The sequence below is a fragment of the Strongylocentrotus purpuratus genome, unplaced genomic scaffold, assembly GCF_000002235.5.
Source record: "Strongylocentrotus purpuratus isolate Spur 01 unplaced genomic scaffold, Spur_5.0 spur5_scaffold_13, whole genome shotgun sequence".
Taxonomy (NCBI): domain Eukaryota; kingdom Metazoa; phylum Echinodermata; class Echinoidea; order Camarodonta; family Strongylocentrotidae; genus Strongylocentrotus; species Strongylocentrotus purpuratus.
Window position 1 is genome coordinate 13,753,584 of NW_022145598.1, and position 19,303 is coordinate 13,772,886.

General features: G+C 36.4%; 1 protein-coding gene across 8 annotated transcripts in view; it reads right to left on the reverse strand.

The window, feature by feature from the left end:
- Window positions 1–19,294, reverse strand: part of LOC100893438 (phosphatase and actin regulator 2) — a 53,759-nt gene extending 34,465 nt beyond the window's left edge. The window contains exons 1-3 of one of the 8 annotated variants that reach the window (XM_030982958.1): window positions 18,677–18,821; window positions 17,096–17,237; window positions 3,891–4,064 (exon numbers count right to left, since the gene is read on the reverse strand). In XM_030982958.1, the coding sequence (XP_030838818.1) occupies window positions 3,891–4,064; window positions 17,096–17,198 (277 nt within the window). In that variant the 5' untranslated portion in view covers window positions 17,199–17,237; window positions 18,677–18,821. Of the gene's footprint in view, window positions 1–3,890; window positions 4,065–15,081; window positions 15,262–17,095; window positions 17,238–18,676; window positions 18,822–19,023 lie in introns of those variants that run through there. The other 7 variants (XM_030982960.1, XM_030982956.1, XM_030982962.1 and 4 more) reach the window with 7 other exon arrangements.
- Between the last annotated feature and the right edge of the window lie 9 nt (window positions 19,295–19,303).

Here is a 19,303-nt window from a genome sequence, read left to right on the forward strand (position 1 = left end):
ACACAGCTATGTTCAAGTCATGTCTTGATATGTATTGTAAATCTTGTATATATGATTGATTCACGGGGAAATCAATAATGAGTTGTGTACACGTCCATCAAAATGTCTTTTAAATCCACAAAGCACAATACTTTATGAAATCAGAGTTTTCTTACAACATTACGACAAACAAAGAGTTGCAAATACCAATTTGTTTATTTGACAGACCAATGGATAAGATTTCCATAACCATGCATAATACACATGTGCATGAACAGTCACAAGGAATACAAAATGACATACTGTACAATGTTGTACATGTGTAGTCATACTGAAGCATTGTACAGTATGTACCAACAAGTCTAATTTTATCTTATACATATATGTCATGTCATTTTATGTACTGTACATGAACCTCAACCTCAATTTCCTGTCTCTGATTAACAACATGTTTGTATTAGGTTAAAAACACAGTTCTTTCTTTGTTACATGTACATGTATATACAGTTCTTGCCTTTGCTGTACTTTTCATATTGATAATGATAAAGAGCACTCTAGTGGAGCATACACTGTACTTCTTGTCTTTTCTAAAAGATTACTTCTTAAAATAATACAGATAAAGATAAAGAGAAGAGAAGAGAAGAAGAAGAAGAAATAGGAGAAGATGAAATAGGTGGAGAGAAGAGCAAGGAGAAGAAGAAAAAGAAGAAATGGGCGTAGATGGAGGAGAAGTAGTTCAACAAGAATAAATCAAAAGAAAAAAAAAGGGGAAGAAGAAGAAGAATAAGGAGGAGAAAAGAAATAATAGAAGAAAAAGAGGAAAAAGAAAGAGAAGAATATAGGAAGAATGGTAAAGAGGAGAAGAGTGGAAAGAAGAGAAGAAGGAAGACGAGCAAGAGGAGGAGAATGGCAATAACATACTGGGGAGAGAGAGCTTCCTATACATCGTGTATGTTTGAAACTTCACACATCGCTTTATCTATACCATTAACCATTACACCCGCCTTACATACACATTGATGTTGATAACAGCAATTATTCAAATCAAATATTAAAACTATAAAAAATACCCATATTGAAATACCGTCTCTCAATCTTGTCTTTATAACACTACACTGCATCCGTGCTTTTCACCCGTTAGTCACTCACATGGATGCCTTAAAGCCTTTCAGAAAATTTCTCCTGCCCTTTCGAAAACTCTTTTAAGGCAACGGTGTTAAGGAATGACATTCTGTATTGCCATGGAAACGGACGACTGTCTCCTTTCAGTCGATAATTTCACATCAGCACTGTAGACTATATTTTTTTCTTTTTTTCAATGCTTTCATAATCTTTTCCTTTTTATGTAATTTCTTTTGTCCTTTGATGTGTTTCCCGCCTTATAGAAAAACATCTGCACGAACTTCTATCCTGGTAATCCTGATGGGGTCGAGGATAATCTTTCAAATATATCTTTTGTTAATTATCAAGTATAAGGTCAATAAAATATAAAAAGAGAATTACACATAACTTGTGTGATTTGGACATGAAGGCTATGTAGAGTGTACCATTCATATTCACATCACCTCGTGTTTAAATGAGCAGTTTGCTACTGAAGGAGTCAATAAATTTTGCTGATATATGTACACTGTACCAGTATGCAATGCAGAAAGTGTTTTAAAAAAAAAAATTTCTTCTGTTTTTATTGTTATTTCTGAAAAATTAACAGAGTAAAAGCAACAATATAATCAATGCAGAAAGTGTTATTGAGTATGTAACAAGTATGTACATGAGTATATTTTGTGTTGTCTCAGACTCCAAATGCTGCAACCCCCCCGCCCCACTTTTTTTTCTTTTTCCAACTGATCATTTATAATTTTTAATACCTATTTTATATTAAAGGAAGAATAGTACATTTTATCAAAATCAGTTCAGCTTTCTTGGATGTCAAATAATACAAACAATCTAGCAGAATGATCAACAAATAATATCTGATTTTAATTCATCTGAATTTCTAATGACGTCGGGAATCATCCCTGTCAACGGATGCTTCGAGTAACACCTACACATCCGTACATAAACAAACAATCGTATTACAGGCTCATCAAATGAATGACAGTTTAATATGTAGTCAATCCCTACGGAACAGAAGAGCAATATTTATGGATTGTACAGGCAGTGAGCACTACCCCCATTTAGACAACCCAAATTTATATGGCTATACGAAAACTGAATTTAGTTCTACGATATAAATAATTTTGTTCTAATTAATCTAAATATTGTATAATGAAGTGTCTATAAAACCAAACACCATATTGTGAAACACATGTCTAATAGCTTCGTTTCAAACAAATACTTGATAAAGTATAGCGCTTGAAGAGTTCGGTGGAAAGCGCTTTATAAGCACCGTTTTATCACTATCATTGAAGAAATAGAGTCCAGTCTTATTGTACAAAAAACCTCATAGCTGGGCAGGGGTTAACGTGAGCAAAGATATCTCTTTGCCGTGAGCTAGCACTGGTGATTGGCCAGCTGTCACGTCAGCTGACCACTTCAAAACTAGTTTCTTCACAAGTTTTTTTATAAAATGATGTTGTTATCCAGTGTGTACGCCCCTTTCTCTATCAAATGACGCTTTATACGATGTTTCTTTGTATGCGTCAGCTGACCACTTCAAAACTAGTTTCTTCACGTTTTTTTATAAAATGATGTTGTTATCCAGTGTGTACGCCCTTTTCCCTCTACGATGACGCCTTATATGACATTTCTTTGTATGCGTTTCGCAAACATTACTTCCGGTCTGAACGGCCCATGAGCGTAAGACAGATTTTGATTCCTACTCACATAATGGTGACATGAGGCACTTTGATTGGAAACCCAGTGACCACGCGAATATTGGAATCCAAATTACAATTTGTCAGCTATTATTGCCTCTAACAGAGGGGAAGGGAACTTCCTCTTCGGTTTCTTTGCGGTATATTTGTAATCAGTACAGAGTGCATGCATGTACCTTTTTTTATTTTCTTGGGGGGAGGGGGGTTCTATTTTCTGCCATTTTCTCACTCTCTGGTCAATATACATTTATCTCCCGTGATTGACCATAACCTTTGAGAGAGTGTCGGGGCCTGAAAATTTGTGTTTGGTTGTGCTATTTTCCAAATCAAAAAGAGGAGATGAAAAGAAAAAAGAACTACCCCCTCTCCAAAAAACAACGACAACAACAACAAACAAGCAAGCTAAAACAAATGTAATAAAAACAACATGATTTGAGAACCATGAACATGTACATGTAGTTTCATGAGCTAATTTTTAGTCAATATTAGACAAAAGGAACAATGCTATCACTTCCAATGGTACATAAAATGCAACTGATGTTACAGCTCTATTTGAATGACAGGAATTGTTTTCCTATTGGGGGAAGGGCCTTTTTCTTAAAGAGTCTTGGGAAACAAAGTGCCCCTTTAATAGACACTATTCTTTTCATTGTTAAGTTTCATCTCATCCAGCACAATGATGAAATAGGAAGATAGTGACATTGTGGGCCCTGTCTTATAGACAGTTGCGATAAATCAAAACAGTTGCGATTAATCACAATGTATTACTACCTGTTATGAACTGTACATTATGTACATAAATACATGTACATGTACATAATTTATGAGAGAAGGGAGACTGTAAAATCGCAATTGATTCAGATCAATTGCAACTCTATATGACGGGCCCTGCTATGCTACATGTACTGTATATGACCTGGATATAACCTGTACATGACCTAGATTTTCATTCGTTCTTAATTGCAATAGGTAGGAGTAGATCATTTTGTATGTTTCGAGCTAAAAGGGCGTTACCCTTATTTTTTTTCTTCAAAGAGTTGTATAAACATGTAATGCTCATCTGGCGTTAAATAGCCTATTTCCAAACATTAGTCTTACCTCCAGACTTCCTCTTCTTCCTCCACTTCCACGGTCTGAATAGCTTCGATAACGACATCTTCTTGGACTTCTTGTCGGCGGGCGACGTCGTCACGGTGATCTTTTCGCTGGTCTTCCCTTCCTCATCCTTGTTAGTTTCTGTACTGTACATGATCTGACTGTCATCACAAGCTGCTAAAAGAGGTAACCGTTCCAACAAAAGAGGAAGAAGAGACAAGAGAAAATTAGTTGAGAATGACGAAAGCAGTATATTGATAAGATTGTACAATCATTGAGCAAATTCATAGATGAGAGGAATTTAAAACTGTATGGAATTAAATTTGGTATTTCTGCATGGATTTGAATTCAGATTATGTGTCAATACCGGTATTTGGAAATTTGTTAAAGCTATAATATAAGATTTTGCCATCATTTCAGTATCTAAACAGACATTTACAAGATTACCATGGCTGTAGATTGTATTCAACAAATTAAACAAACATTAAATTTGAAATACATCTATAGGAATATTGCCTCAATTTCACTGTCCATGCATGCATGCAAATTACTGAATTTACGTCATGATTACATTAACTTTTCATAATGAATTTACTACAGAGAATAACATTGTACAGAACAACAATGCATTGTATGCTGGCCATGTATTCTTAAAACACAATTCCTAAATTAATAAGCTTTAGTACGACAAGAGTAGAATACATTGAATACAATTTTAATACATGAGAGTGATCTGTTAACAATGTTTTTTCACCAAGCAAAGGGTATGCATTTGCAAAGACTTTCAATAAAAGCAACCCGATGTAATTTCAATAGCTTTGTTCTGCACCTACTGTACTGAAATGTATAAGGATATCCCAGTAAATGCAGCCTCGTGGTTTCTATACAAAAACAAGAGGGTACTCTTTTTTAACTCTATTTTACTTTCTAAGCTAAGTTTGTCTCATCTTAATACTTCAATACTCAATACTAAAAAATGTACATAAATTTGCTTTGAATACACTAAGATTGCTTAAATGCTTTTGATTCCCAAATATTTGCAACTATTTCAAGACAAAACATGCATTGCTTTGCAAGAGTTTGGCAAGCACTGTGCAAAGAGTGGAAAGAAAGAGTAGCAAAATTAGTAGTTCAATACACACCAGTGGATAAAAGTGAAGACAAAATGTGTTACTGGTAATTAGTTTGAAATGTAAAACAGGAAATTAATAGCATACAACTAGAGAATTGGTACAGGTTAACGGCCTATACCACACACACACACACACACACACACACACACACGCACACACAAAAACAAAAAAAAAACCCAACCCCAAAACCTTCTCCCAACCCTTTCACTGTAACATCTCACTATCATAGAAATATCCTTGTACATGTATCCGTAGGCCTTTGCCACAAGAAGAGGAAGAAGAACAAAAATATAGTGGAAGAAGAAGAAGAAGAAGAAGGGGAAAAAAGGAGATTTTTGAAATAAAGTAGAAGTACAGGTAGAAGAAGGAGGAGGAAGAGGACGAAAACAAATTAACAGGAAGTCCCATCCTTACTTTAAAAATATAATCTTAAGACGGCTTTTAACTTCGATAAAAGCACACTTTGAGTTGAAGATTCTGTGAGAAAAAGCAATGTCTCAGCAGCACATTTGTACTGGTCTAATTAACCTCTAATGAATAGAGTGGCAATGCAGATTTATGGGTCAACTTTTTACCAGGTCAAACCGAGAACAATAGTTGCATTTACACTGCACACAAACATCTTTTTTTTTCCTCACAATCACGACAAAAGATCCACCTCTGGAGAGTGTTTTTTTTTAATTAATGCCTGCTGAAGTTTCAACGATTTGGTGCAGTGTAAATGCAAACTTTGGTAAGATTTCAATTTTTGCTCACGTGACTCCCCTCGATTCCATGCTAATGCGTGCTAATGCGTGCTAATGCATGCAGGGCACCGATGATGGGAGCATACGCACCTCTCACTCCAAAATTGATTATGAGCAAACTTTGACTACCGGTATTTTTATGGGTTCTTCCAGACTAGTGTAAATGGCAGTCCAAAAAAAATGTATGATTTTTCAAAATGGTGCTTTTGATGTGTACATTGTAAATGTGCCTAATGTTTACTTGCTCGTCTCCGGCTGCAGACACAGACTCTCTGTTGATACTTAACTAAATTATTCATACGCTTACCAAGGATTGTAAGAAGAAGAAGAAAAAAAGGAGGAGGAGAAGGAGAAGGAGAAGGGGAAGGAGAAGGGGAAGGGGAAGGAGAAGGGGAAAGAGAAGGAGAAGGGAAAGGGGAAGGGGAAGGAGAAGGGGAAGAAGAAGAAGGTGAAGAAGAAGAAGAAGACAGAAACAAACAAACAAACAAAAGACAAGATTAAGTGGGGACCCTGTGACCTACATGTAGATGTACATGTATACAATCAGCTTCAAATGTCCTAAACAAGGGATCTGCTTGCAAAAGCATCCAGGATATCACCTTCCAAAAAGAAAACCTTAATCCCTAATTGGATTATTGGTACACTAACATGCATGATCAGTAATCCAATTAAGGAAAAATGAACAGACTTGACTACGGGGGCAGATGAAGTCTCAAAAAGAAACTACATGTACAGTATGTCTTGGCAATTGGCATGCAAAGAATATGAACATACAGTATGTATCACTGCAGAGTTTGACACTATCAGGCCCCCCCCCAGTAAATCGTTGGCACCCTAAATCTAGGTCCATGTCCCTACCCCCTACCCCCCCCCCAATTATACAGTTCAATCTAGCTCCCATTTTCCAAAAAACGTGTGTGGAAACTTGACTTATGCATGCATATATATTGTTGAATTCTATATAAAATAATTTGTGCATGCCACATGATAATAACATTCAATTTAATTATTATAATTAACATCATCGTCGTTTGCTCTTACATATATCATAAATTGCAAATTTGATGATTTTTTCCTGCCAAATGATGTGCACTAAATATAAATATTACAAAATTCTACTCACATGACAAAAAATGAAGTAATCCTTTAAAAAGTGGTAATAAAAGTCACTGATAATATAATCCAAGATGATCAAACGATTTACAATTATCTCTTGTGAGATTAAGTGTATTTCCAAGCGAGAAGCTTAATCGAAAAACGACCTTGTTGTTTTAAAGGTGGCGGTCAAATATACTGCCGAAGTTGACGGAAACAAAAACACAGTGATTTAAAACCAACTCTCCTGGATTTGTACAAATGCTCTGCAATTAGTGCGAGAGGAAACGCGCCTGTGACGACGACGGAGAAAAATTCTAAGCCACATTGTCTGAACGCAGATCTGAAAGTGAGATCTCTCCTGAAAGTGTTGGAAAGCAGGAGATGTGAAAATGGGTTTTAATCTCTGTATGGTAATCTAGTGTTCATCATTAAGGTATCATAGATTGTGTATTGATAGCGCTGTGTGTGGATGCTTTGCTCCGAGTGTGTGTATCTATAGTGGAGTGTATCGAGGCAAGGTATCTGTAAGCCTGCAGGGGTAATTAATGAGAATATCCCACGGAACTTCCTTCTTGCCCGTTGATTAAGAAGATTGGCTGCCCAGGGGACAGAGAGGGAGCTATCCATGTTGGAGGTTTACCTCAAAATGTACTTGGTATGTCTTGGGGATGAAAGGCCTGACGTATGATAAAGGTGGGGTAACCTGGTTTAAAAGGAAATCTTCCTTAATTTCAATTTGGGCTTTATACACCCAAACTCTGTCCTGATAAAAATATTCATTTCCATTTTCTAAGTTATTAATTAAGAATACATTTGTTTATTTTGTTTTATACAAAATTACAGGGATGCTTGAAAAAAGAAAGAAAGAAAAAAAAAAAGGAACTATAAGTTGCAGGTGAATGTACAATTTACAAGTAGATATTTAATTTAGAAAAAAAAAGGAATAAAAGAGATCATCGCAGAGTTGCCACTTTAACCAATCAGTTAAAACATCAACAATTCCTAAACTTTTTCATTAGATCTTCTTCGAACTTTCACTGAACTGTTTACAGTATCTCATTTATATCCTATTATTCAACAATTTTAATAATATAAGGGTGACCTTACACTTTAAGAGTATTTTCAAAGGCACAAACAGGCCACTATGTTGCAACGTGTACCTTTTGCTTTCTGGCACTTTTATTATTTTAGAGCAAGAATAAAAGTCATAATTTCTAAACTGAGTTTCCCTGCACCCACTACTAAAAATTTATTATTTCAACTTGCACTGACCCAGTCACTCGACAAAACCTGTTTGGAAACTAAATGAGACTTTAATTGTAAATCTGTCATAACAAAGGGCGTTGATATAGTGCTGTCGACACTTTCAGAAAGGGGCATTATTTACTACAAAAATAGAGGTCTACATGCAGGGTGCATTCGCACTTGCAGATGTGCTTGCCCGCAAAGTCGTGATTAGCATACATAGGCGGCACCAAAAGCAGTAAATCTAGACAGGAGAATGTTTTGACAGTGATTCTTCCACGGCTTGGAGCATTCCACGCCTTCTCGCCCGCCCGCCCGAACAGGCGACAATTTGAGGTCCTCTAATCACATAATGGGGGCACAATGATCGGCCGGTGAATCAATACACTGTTCGCCTCTGATTTTGTCGCATGCTCAAGATAGCTTCAAAAACACAAATGCGCTTTCCACATGTACAGTCTTGTCTCTTAAACCATCAACCATCAACGCTGTAGCCAATGAGTTGTTGATATATATGGGTATTTTCTTTTTTTACCCAACATAAATGAAAAGTTAAACTATTGTATTGGCTTATTCTGCTAGACGGCTACTGTATACTTCTGACCAAAACAATCATTTCTTCTCTTTATTTACAATGTACCTTATTTCCCATGCTAATCTGATGTGTTACATGTAAATCAAGAAACAAATTCTCATCAAGTATTCTTCTGCTGTTTTACATGGAAGTCTGGAGAAATATTCCTTTTTTTGGAGAACATTTCATTTTTTTTTCTTCTTTTTTTTTTTTATTTTATTTATTTATCTATTTATTTATTTATTTATTTATTATTTATTCAATTTTTTAAGTTTTAATTTTTTTTTTTTTTTTTTTTTTTTTGGGGGGGGGGGGGGGGAGTATGTCTGCAACTACAGTAACAAAATCAACGCCCCACTCTCTTTGGATAGGGGGTTCTCTTTTAATAAGCCCCAAAGGCATAACATTTAATTGAGATATTACAAATAAAATCCTGCCCCTCCTGCCTATAAATTAAATGTAATACAGAGGTTACATGGGGCAAACAAAATTACTTGGCAATACCTTCAGGGATGTTTCAATTTGCGGAATCAACTCATGATCGAGGACTAATTGGCGCACATGCTTAACATGTGAGTGTGTGTGGTGAAAATTTGCCAGTTGTTTCTATTTTTACCCTCTATGTCTTCTTTAAAAATGTAGTCACTTTTTAACAGAGGAAACATCCTGGAGCGGATATTGATTATTCAGGAATTCTCTGTGAACAACAAGCAAATTTTGTATCTTGACTTTATTTAATGTATGTACACGTGCAGAGAGTTGCTAATAAATACATTTTCTATACAAAAATGATATTATTACCATTTTAACTCGTGAAATTTGTCATGTTATTATTATCATTAATGTTAATGTCTTCTTGTTCTTCTTTGCATCATTATTTTTATCATTATTAACATTATCATCACCATCATTGCTAGATAATATTCACTTTAGTCTATAGGGAGATACACGTGTAGGCCTACTGTATAGTACATGCACAATTGCACATACAAATACTGTGAAAGTTACTTGGTTTCTCTTTGAAAAAAATCACCACCCTGCTTTATCAAATAGTCATTATGCAGTGAATTTGGAAGCTTACCACATCCCATGAATAATTCTGCTGTACCACTCTGAAAGATTTCAAGGCTGAACATCTTTCAGAGTGCTACAGCAGAATTATTCATGGGATGTGGTATGATTCCAAGAAAGAGAGATTTACATCAATTACATGTTCTTCTTTTCCCATCTTCTTCACTTCTAATTTGAATTCATTCATGTAACGGTAGTTCATACAATGTAAATTGCCACTCGGTACGCGACTCTGTTTAAAGACAGGTTTTCTAAAAGCAGCCATTGCTGTTTCCTGTTTGGAGGATGAAGTATAGAAAGATACAACCACTGAGTTCTGACTCATTGATTTGTTATTTTCAATGCTCTGGATTTATTTCCATACATCTCACAGCCTGTTCAAACTATAAAAAGAAATTAAACCCAATCTTGTACAAAGAAATTTTGTGTACAAAATTCAGAGTACAGACTAGAAAACAGCATCCTACAAAAGAAACGTTATTAACTGTATAAAGAGAAACTAATTTGATTGACATGACATATGGCCAATCACGACAGGTCCTGTTTAATAGATAAATCTTGTACGATACAATATTTTAAATGTTTTTGTTTGAAACGACAATCGAGTATGCGTTTCACTATTCTGTCTACAATGTTTCTTTATGAGCCATTCAGACTAAAGAGAATGTCAATACCTATCATATCATGATAGCTACAGTGTATGTATACAATGAATTCTGGTAGTCTGAATACATCTAATGCAGGGATAGTCATTTCTATTATGTTTCTCTGTATTCTCAGTGGGAGTTGTCTGTACGAGGGTGAGACAATAAATACTTTCCCTATTTTTTCATACCTTTATACTTTTTCAAGCATGCATTCACACTAAACAAGTCTACATGTAACTAAATTAAAGAAAATGAAACTTTATGAAATATTCTGTACGGAGCAAATTAGAGAGGACCTTGCAAGATACATGTACGTCCCAGTGTTGCCAATTTGTGTTTCACTGATGACAACTTCAAAAATCATAACTTTCTTCTTTTCAATCAGTTTTTGCTCACACTGGCATGTTCCTCTCATTTTGTCCTGCTTCTATTAAAACTCGATATCAGGATGAACTTCCCCTTTAAACTTTGACTATGACTGTCATATTTTTACAAGGAGCATAGTGTACAAGAATAGAAACTGGCACAAAACAAGAGCTTCCTGTAATAAATCATTATTTATAGTTTTTATCGAAACTACTGTTATCATGGGAAGTTTTTGAACATGTGTACATTGCAACTTTCGTTTTCTGTTTTGAATAAGAGAAGATGAACCCTTTAGTTTTTACATGTAATGTACAGTGTACATGCATACAGTTGTAAAATGTGAAGTATTAAAAGTCCCCCCCCCCTCCCCTGAAGAAAACAAACAAACAAATCTTAGTTAAATGGCTACTTTTGCCAAGCCCAAGGCCCTTCTTATCAGTAAAATGTGTTTAACTTGGGGTGCGTTTATGCTTGATTTTGAAGGTAGAATGAGCGATCTGAAACGCTCATCGTAAACGCTCATCATAATCGCAGTTCCACGGTGTACTGTTTATGCTCACTTCTCTGGCTCCTCCAGGCAAATCTGGCTGGGTGGCCTTGCAGCTGGATTCGCAAACCTGCACTGCGCATGCTACTGTACGTAGACCCACTAGAGATCAGTGCGTTGACCCCATTTAAACGCGTTTGCAAATGATTGTGCGTTTATGCTTCCCAGAATCGCTGATTTTGCAGCATCGCCGATCGTAAACGCACCTTTTTGTGAGTTTACGATCGGCCATCGTGATCGCCGTTTTTTGGTGATTCTACAAAAAGGAGAAAGGACGCAACCGTGTTTTGAACTAAAAGCGTAACAGATGCCTGATTCTGGCCAGAAAAAGTTGAGCATAAACATACCCTTAATGATATACAGTACATGTATACCTGCCTATATTTCATTTCTCACACTCAAACAATCACTTTGGTCTACCTCCAAATGAAATCACCCAGCGTGACCTCGGTGTTATTTCACCTGAAGGTTTTGTAAACCATCCTGTCAACTGATATTTACTTCCCTCATCAATCACGGTGGGAATTCCTAATTAAATAAAACAAGAATAAAGCTGGTACCTTCTGAATGCCAGCTATTCAAAAGATAAACATGGCTCAGAAAACATGCATCATTAAAATGCACTTGACAACGAGAAATGGATTCTTCTTCTTCTCCAGTAGCAGCAGGCATCGACAAGATATTCCTGCAACCCTGCCTAAAAGTGTCCATTGTACGAACATGCATGCCTGCGTACAGTGTACGTCTGCTACAGGCGGTCTACTCAGAGACAAGATCTAATCATGTACATGTACATGTAGGCTACATGAAGATGGACATTATAATTTCATACATATGCCAACATTTGAAAATCAGAAATCTGTACAAATTATGCTATTTAAAAAAAAAAAAGGAACAATCCTAACTCTCCTATTCAATACTACAGACAAATTTGTACAGGAAGAGGAACACCTGCATTAAAATGATAATTATCTTCTCCCAAAAAGAGGAATGTTCCTCTTTAATCTGAACAGTTGGCATGTATGTAATTTATATGTATGAACATGTACATTTACACTGTATAAAATGTGTGTATATTGCAATCAAGGCTTATTCACATACATTTACTGGACACACTGTTTGTCCCGCTAACAAAACTGCAATCAAGTTCTTCAATGAGTTGAATATCAGGTGGGGAGGGAACATATAAAAGTACGGTATGTGTAGGTCTGCACAACAAAGGTCTTCCGCTTTCTCAAATACATGTTATGAGATACATGTACCGTAAATCTCCATGTATAAGGCGCACTTTTTTTGCCGCCGAAAAAAATTTAAAGTCCGGGGTGCGACTTACATGTATACACAGGTACAGAAAAAAAAAAAAAAAAAAAAAAATTAGTTTCGATTTATGGCGCTATGCCTGGCAATGTCTCCCAGCTCAGTAATCAGTGTGTTGACTCACCACTCAGAAACTACAACAACACTCAAGTTTGTCTGTCATCTTGGTTTGAAAGTAATCTTTCTAATAGATCTCAATATGTAGTTTATAATAATAATTCCTCAATTTTTTTCTCTCTATAACAAATGGTGTACCACAAGGTTCTATCCTAGGTACTCTATTGTTTTTTAATTTACATTAATGATCTTACACATTCAGCTGCACCTCGCAGTTATTATTTTTTTTTAGGGCGAAAAAGAGGGGTGCGGTTAATACATGAGGGCGGTTTATACACCGTTAATTACGGTAGCTCTGCACAACAAAGGTCTTCTGCTTTCTCAAAAACATGTTATGAGATACATGTATAGAGATGTGAAGCAGAGTAACACACTAGCTTTTATGCTTATTTTGCCTATGGCGATTTTGTGAGAGTGAGGGTCCCATGGATATGACCTACATGTACATGTACAATGTACATGTACATTGATCAATGAATGAAAAATATCTCAGAATTGCCTCGATGAGTAATGGAAGAAACCACCATTACTTATTTGTCTACCAGAATATCAAAAGAAAAAAAGACATCATACTGGAACACTTGCACGTACAGAATCTTCATTTGCCAAATACTTACTGAATAATCCTATATAAATATAAGATATCTGGTTTGTCATTAATTGGATACAGAGAAACGTTTGTCAATGTAGCCTTGCCTAATCGCTTTACATGTACATGTATACAAGTATGTCTGTCCATTCCAAATTAACAACATACAGTGTACATTGTCCTTATGCATGTACATGTACATGTACACAGGGCCTCCATTATACATCCTATCTGAGGTACAGAGTGTTTTCCACTGTAACATAGCCAGTGTCTACAGTATGTAACAGGGAAGGGGCACGTTAACACACAGCGCAGGCTTCAGTCATCTGCCTGGGTTGGATTTGAACACATGATCTTTGGTTCCACAGGCAGACGCCTTAGTGACTGAGCGAACAGAGATATTGAAAAGTCATCAGAGTGATCAGACTCTTCCCCAATGAATTAGCAGTTGGGAACAGCATTATTGTAATGGAAGACAAACATACACATGTATCCCCAACTCATGAACATGTTACTGAGGTTTGGTCAAACATCCCAATCACATTCATGCATGCTTGTGAATAATGCAAAGAAAATCAAGGGATACTAAACTTCTAAAGAATATGTAGCATTAAAAATTCTAGTTTTAATTCAATTCCATGCCATGCAATGTCCATGCAGTTTAAAATGTACAATGGAGGGTCAATTATATACACTGTACATGTAGGTGATTGAATCAATAACAATAATAACAAATGCATATTTTTATAATAAATATTTTATTTGTCAAAATGAGAAAAATCTACATTGCCTGCAGGCTACACTGCAACTAAATATCACCACAAAACAATACCCTACCCCCCCCCCACTGATGACAGTACAGTACCTAGATGTGTTATTATTCCAGCTTAATACCACAAATTGTGCAATTGATTTTAAAAGTTAACATTTAGTCTACATGTCAGTACTAGCACACAAATGTGAAGAATAAAAGAGTTTTTGCAGAGGAGAAAAAACATCAAAATAATCATACACAGCACAATTTTTAGACAATAGCATTATTGAGCAGTGAGCACTGTGCTAATTAACTAAATTCTGTTAGTAGGCTTGTGATAGAAGCAGCACAGGATTGTGAGGTCCGAGCTGTGGACCGAAAGTTTGAACACTAGAAATCCATCACCACAAAAATTACAGTTACACATATTGTACAGTATATTGCAAGTAGTGCTACATGGACAGCCATGTACATGTGCTACATGGACAGCCATTTACATGTACTACTTTGAAAATGTAAAAAGTTATAGTAATGAAAAAGAAATAGAAATAGAAATTACATATTGAAAATGAAGAAATTGTAAACGAAAAAGAAAAGAAAGAAAGGAAAAAAAAAGAAAGAAGAGTGCCCGGCAATGTCGGTTTGGTGTGTGTCTCTGTACATGTTTGTATGTTGTACTTGGGTTTTAATTCTATGAATGTCAATATTTACTGTATATTGTACATGTATGTACAGTGTACAATGTTAGAAATACAAATCACATGATGAAGGTTAGGGGCCGATGAATCTATACATTTCACTGTCAATATACCGGTATATTAGTGTGGGCGCCTGGGTAAGTGTGTATGAATGGGAAACAGAATAGTAGGAATAGATTGTAGAAGTAGGGTCAGTCTTTTATTGGTGGAAATGGATGAGAAAAGTGAGTGCTGCAAGATAATATGAAGATATATGTGAAACAAACAGAAAAATATAAAATATTTATAATACTTGAAGGCTGTTGCCTGTTCTTGTTTTTCTTCCTCATGGACTTCATCCGCCACGACCTGAAGGTCCATCGTGACCTACTTCTATCCTTGATCTCAGACATGATTGCTGGAGAGTCGGGGGGATTCCCCTACTGGACTGGGGGTCAAAGTTCAAAACTCAAAAATAGATGGAGATAGAGCTCTGCAGGGGAAAGACAGGGAAGGAGACAAAAGAAGATACAACAAAATATAACACTGATCATGCAAAGTACTAATGGTTTGGAGAGAATAATTCAACATGCACACGTTGTATATAAAGGTTCAAGATAATGATGTAAAAATATGTACAAAATAACAGATGAGGTACACATGTAACTTGTAAGAAACCTACAGTGGTATCTACATTATTTTGTAAACAGTAAACGGTACTTGTATGACACATGAAAATGGATCTGTAATCACTTCTCATACTGTATGCTGTAAACTTTAGCTGCATTATTTTTTAATTTACATGAAAAGAAAGGTATATACTGTACTGTAAAGGCAGGAAAAGTTGAGCAACTGAACAATGATGTTACACATACTGTATCTCTACATGTACTGTAGGGTCTGCAACACATTCAAATAAGAGGTGAACAAAATATCACAGGGCCTACCAACAGCAGAGATCTCTATCCAACTACATTGTATATGAATGTTAGGAAATACATTGTAATATTTAGAAATTCAAATTTAGAAAACAAGGTAAACAAATACTGAACTTCTTGTAAGGGAGGACTGGTCACTGACTGTTGTACTTAATAGGAGAACCATGTACAAAGTTACAAATGTGGGTTCAAGTACACTGTATGTGTTTGTACTGTAAACTGCTATTCGGCACAAACAAAACAAAATATGCAATGAGAAATCACGTTTGATTAAATCTTTCTATCAAATGAAGATTTAATCTTTCTCTCAAATGAAGTACATGTATTATTGGCTTAAATTTTAAAGCACACATACATGTACATGCATGTACATGCTTGTACAATGTACATGTACTGTATGTGTAGCCTACAGATACTGTTTTTAGAGGATTATGTTATAGTTTGATGTTAATTAAGGGTATCTTCTTTTATCTTATTTGTTTACAGACCGTGATCATTGTTGAAGTCTACTGATATCGACTGACACAAATAGCCAGATCTTATTTAGTTTTCACACTGGCAATATTTTGCTTAACCCCGTACTATAGGTGGGGTTAAGGGGGGGGGGGGTCTTAGCCTCACCTACACTGTACAGTATGGGGTTAAGCCTATTCCACTTTCTGTTTAGACTGGCTTTTACCAAAGTGGGCTAAAGTTCGCTAACCCCACCTATAGTACGGGGTTAACTAACCCTGCAAAATAGCAGGGCTTACTCCGCAATTGTGGTGCTAACTCCTGCTAACCCTGCAATTGCGGTGCCAAGCAAATGAATGAGAACAGAAACAAAAAATAGTCTGGTACTACTGTACGCAATGGAGCCTATCGCAGCTGGCCAGATGTGAAGTATGTCCAATCACAACATTCACGATATCCGGGGCTAACGAATTGCAGTGAGAACAGCTTGAATTTTCTTATTCCGGAATAGGCGCTAGTACGGGGCTAAGCAAAACCAGTGTGAACAGGGTATTAGGGTTCCCTAGCTAGACAACACGTACAATGTATTTCAACTTGTACATGTACAGTACAGTAAATATTTAATTAAAGAACTAAATTTTAATTTGCATTTAAAAGATTCAAGATGCACAAAATATCTACAAACAATGTACCGGTACATGTACATGTAGATATCACATAAACACATTCAAACAAAAACAAAACAAAAAACAATACAAACAAACAAATAAAATAAAGAAATAACATGCCACTAGATACAAAACAAAAGTACTGTATGAAACGTCATTTTAAATTTAGAAAAGAAATAAATCTTGCAGTTGCAGATCACGATGACCAACTCATTCTCAAACTTTTCAACCCATGACAATTAGCTCGCAATGATGCATCTGCACTCACAAGTAGTTGAAAGCCTTGCGTTGCTGCGATTGTTTTCATAAACAATATTTCCTTCTGAAGCTGCCCGATTCCTTATCGCTTCCATAAGTTTGGCTAAATCCATTGTAAAAATCCTCACAAGTCCAACGTTTCAAATCCAGTCCTTGTTACATACAGAGAAATGAAAATGATCTTAAAAATCCAAGACTCTGATCTGACCTCTGTGATGATTCAGTTCAGGCTTAGCCGTGTTGTTGAACGAACGTGTGTCACTGACTAGACCGAAAGCTTCAGTCTCTATACCGTCGGTTGTTCCACTGAGACTACGTCTGGCTCCACTAGACCTCCGGTTATAGAGACTGAACGACTGCCTATGCCAGCCTGTGTTGAACTTATTCCGCTAGATTTTAGCCGCTAGGCCCCTCCCACAAACTTGCCACGGCCGTATTGTTATGCCCCCAAAATCCCCCAAAATGTCATTTTACCTCGTTCATTTCCAATTTTAAATTAGGCCTAGGCTATAATACATCGGTTCCACTTACTGACTTGATTGATATAATCCGTTTAATGGTCCCTTTTAAGGAAATTATCGGTCAAAATCGACATCCATGTTGAAAATCTTGCAAGCCGTGTTAAACTCTCGCTGCCGTCAATCTCATCCCTTGTAGTCTACGCCGAAGGCAAAATGATTATGAAGGAAAAAAACTGTGATAACGCCATTACGAACGTGTAGATGGCGCACAGTTTTTCCTTCATAATCATTTTGCCTTCGGCGTAGACTAGAAGGGATGAGATTGACGGCAGCGAGAGTTTAACACGGCTTGCAAGATTTTCAACATGGATGTCGATTTTGACCGATAATTTCCTTAAAAGGGACCATTAAACGGATTATATCAATCAAGTTAGTAAGTGGAACCGATGTATTATAGCCTAGGCCTAATTTAAAATTGGAAATGAACGAGGTAAAATGACATTTTGGGGGATTTTGGGGGCATAACAATACGGCCGTGGCAAGTTTGTTCATGTTTGTGGGAGGGGCCTAACGGCTAAAATCTAGCGGAATAAGTTCAACATAGGCTGGCATAGGCGATCGTTCTGTCTCTATAACCGGAGGTCTAGTGGAGCCAGACGTAGTCTCAGTGGAACAACCGACGATTATAGAGACTGAAGCTTTCGGTCTAGTCACTGACTTACTCTTGATGCGTTGTCAACATCATAATTTCATACAATTTGTCTCTTCAAATTTGTTCAGCACTCTCTACTACTCTAGACCTAGATCTAGTTCAAGAAATTGGGGACTGTCATAGTCTTATTTTGTTTAAATTTAATTTGTTACTTAATTTGATAGACTAGATCTACATCTCCCAATCCCATCTTTAAATTAAATAATTTCACTTTTTATTTTATTTATTTTAACTCTAATTATTAGATGTCTAAATAAATAAATAATTAATTGGCCAGCAGTAGGTCTAGGCTCAAGTAGAGAGTATACTTCTCCTTGAAAACAAGCCGGTAAAGGTTCATAAACAAATGATGGACATTTGACAAGTTTTTGTTTACAATGAATAAGCTGCTAGCTGCTGCAAATATTTCTGACAGTACCTCGGCTCGCGCGCGCTCAGCTCGGCTTCAACAGGGTATTGCATGGCATGACAGACCCGACCAACTCCCCAGAGCCGCGGGTGCATTCCTCGGTGGAGACGTTCGTACAGTCAAAGTGCCAAACCCGGAAGTTCAGTCAGATATACGGAATAGTCCATTCAATAATAGGTAACAATTCCTTAATACAAAGTATATTTATTATCTTTTATTTCCTTTAAACAAAATAAAAAATGAAACAAAACCAGGTTTTCGTAAAAAAAAAACTACTTTATTTAAAAAAACATAAATGTTACACATTGATTCCACAATTAATATGACATTTACATTTGATATGGATAGTTACTTACCCTCTCGGCAAATAGAACAATACCGCCGATAACGCAAGCCCTGGAAATGGTTATGGAAATTGAGAATGACTCATCTGTTGAATGACCTACAGCGTTGATCTACTCATGTTTACATCCGATCAGTAATCCACGATTCTGCCTGAAATCCTACACGCCGAATGGTACAAATGACATTTACAGCATCAACTCAGAATTTGCGACATTTAACAGAAGAAATAATTCGTGAGAGAGCAGTGGATGGGCCAACGTTCCTATGACTTCCCTGCCGAGTGTTGTCATT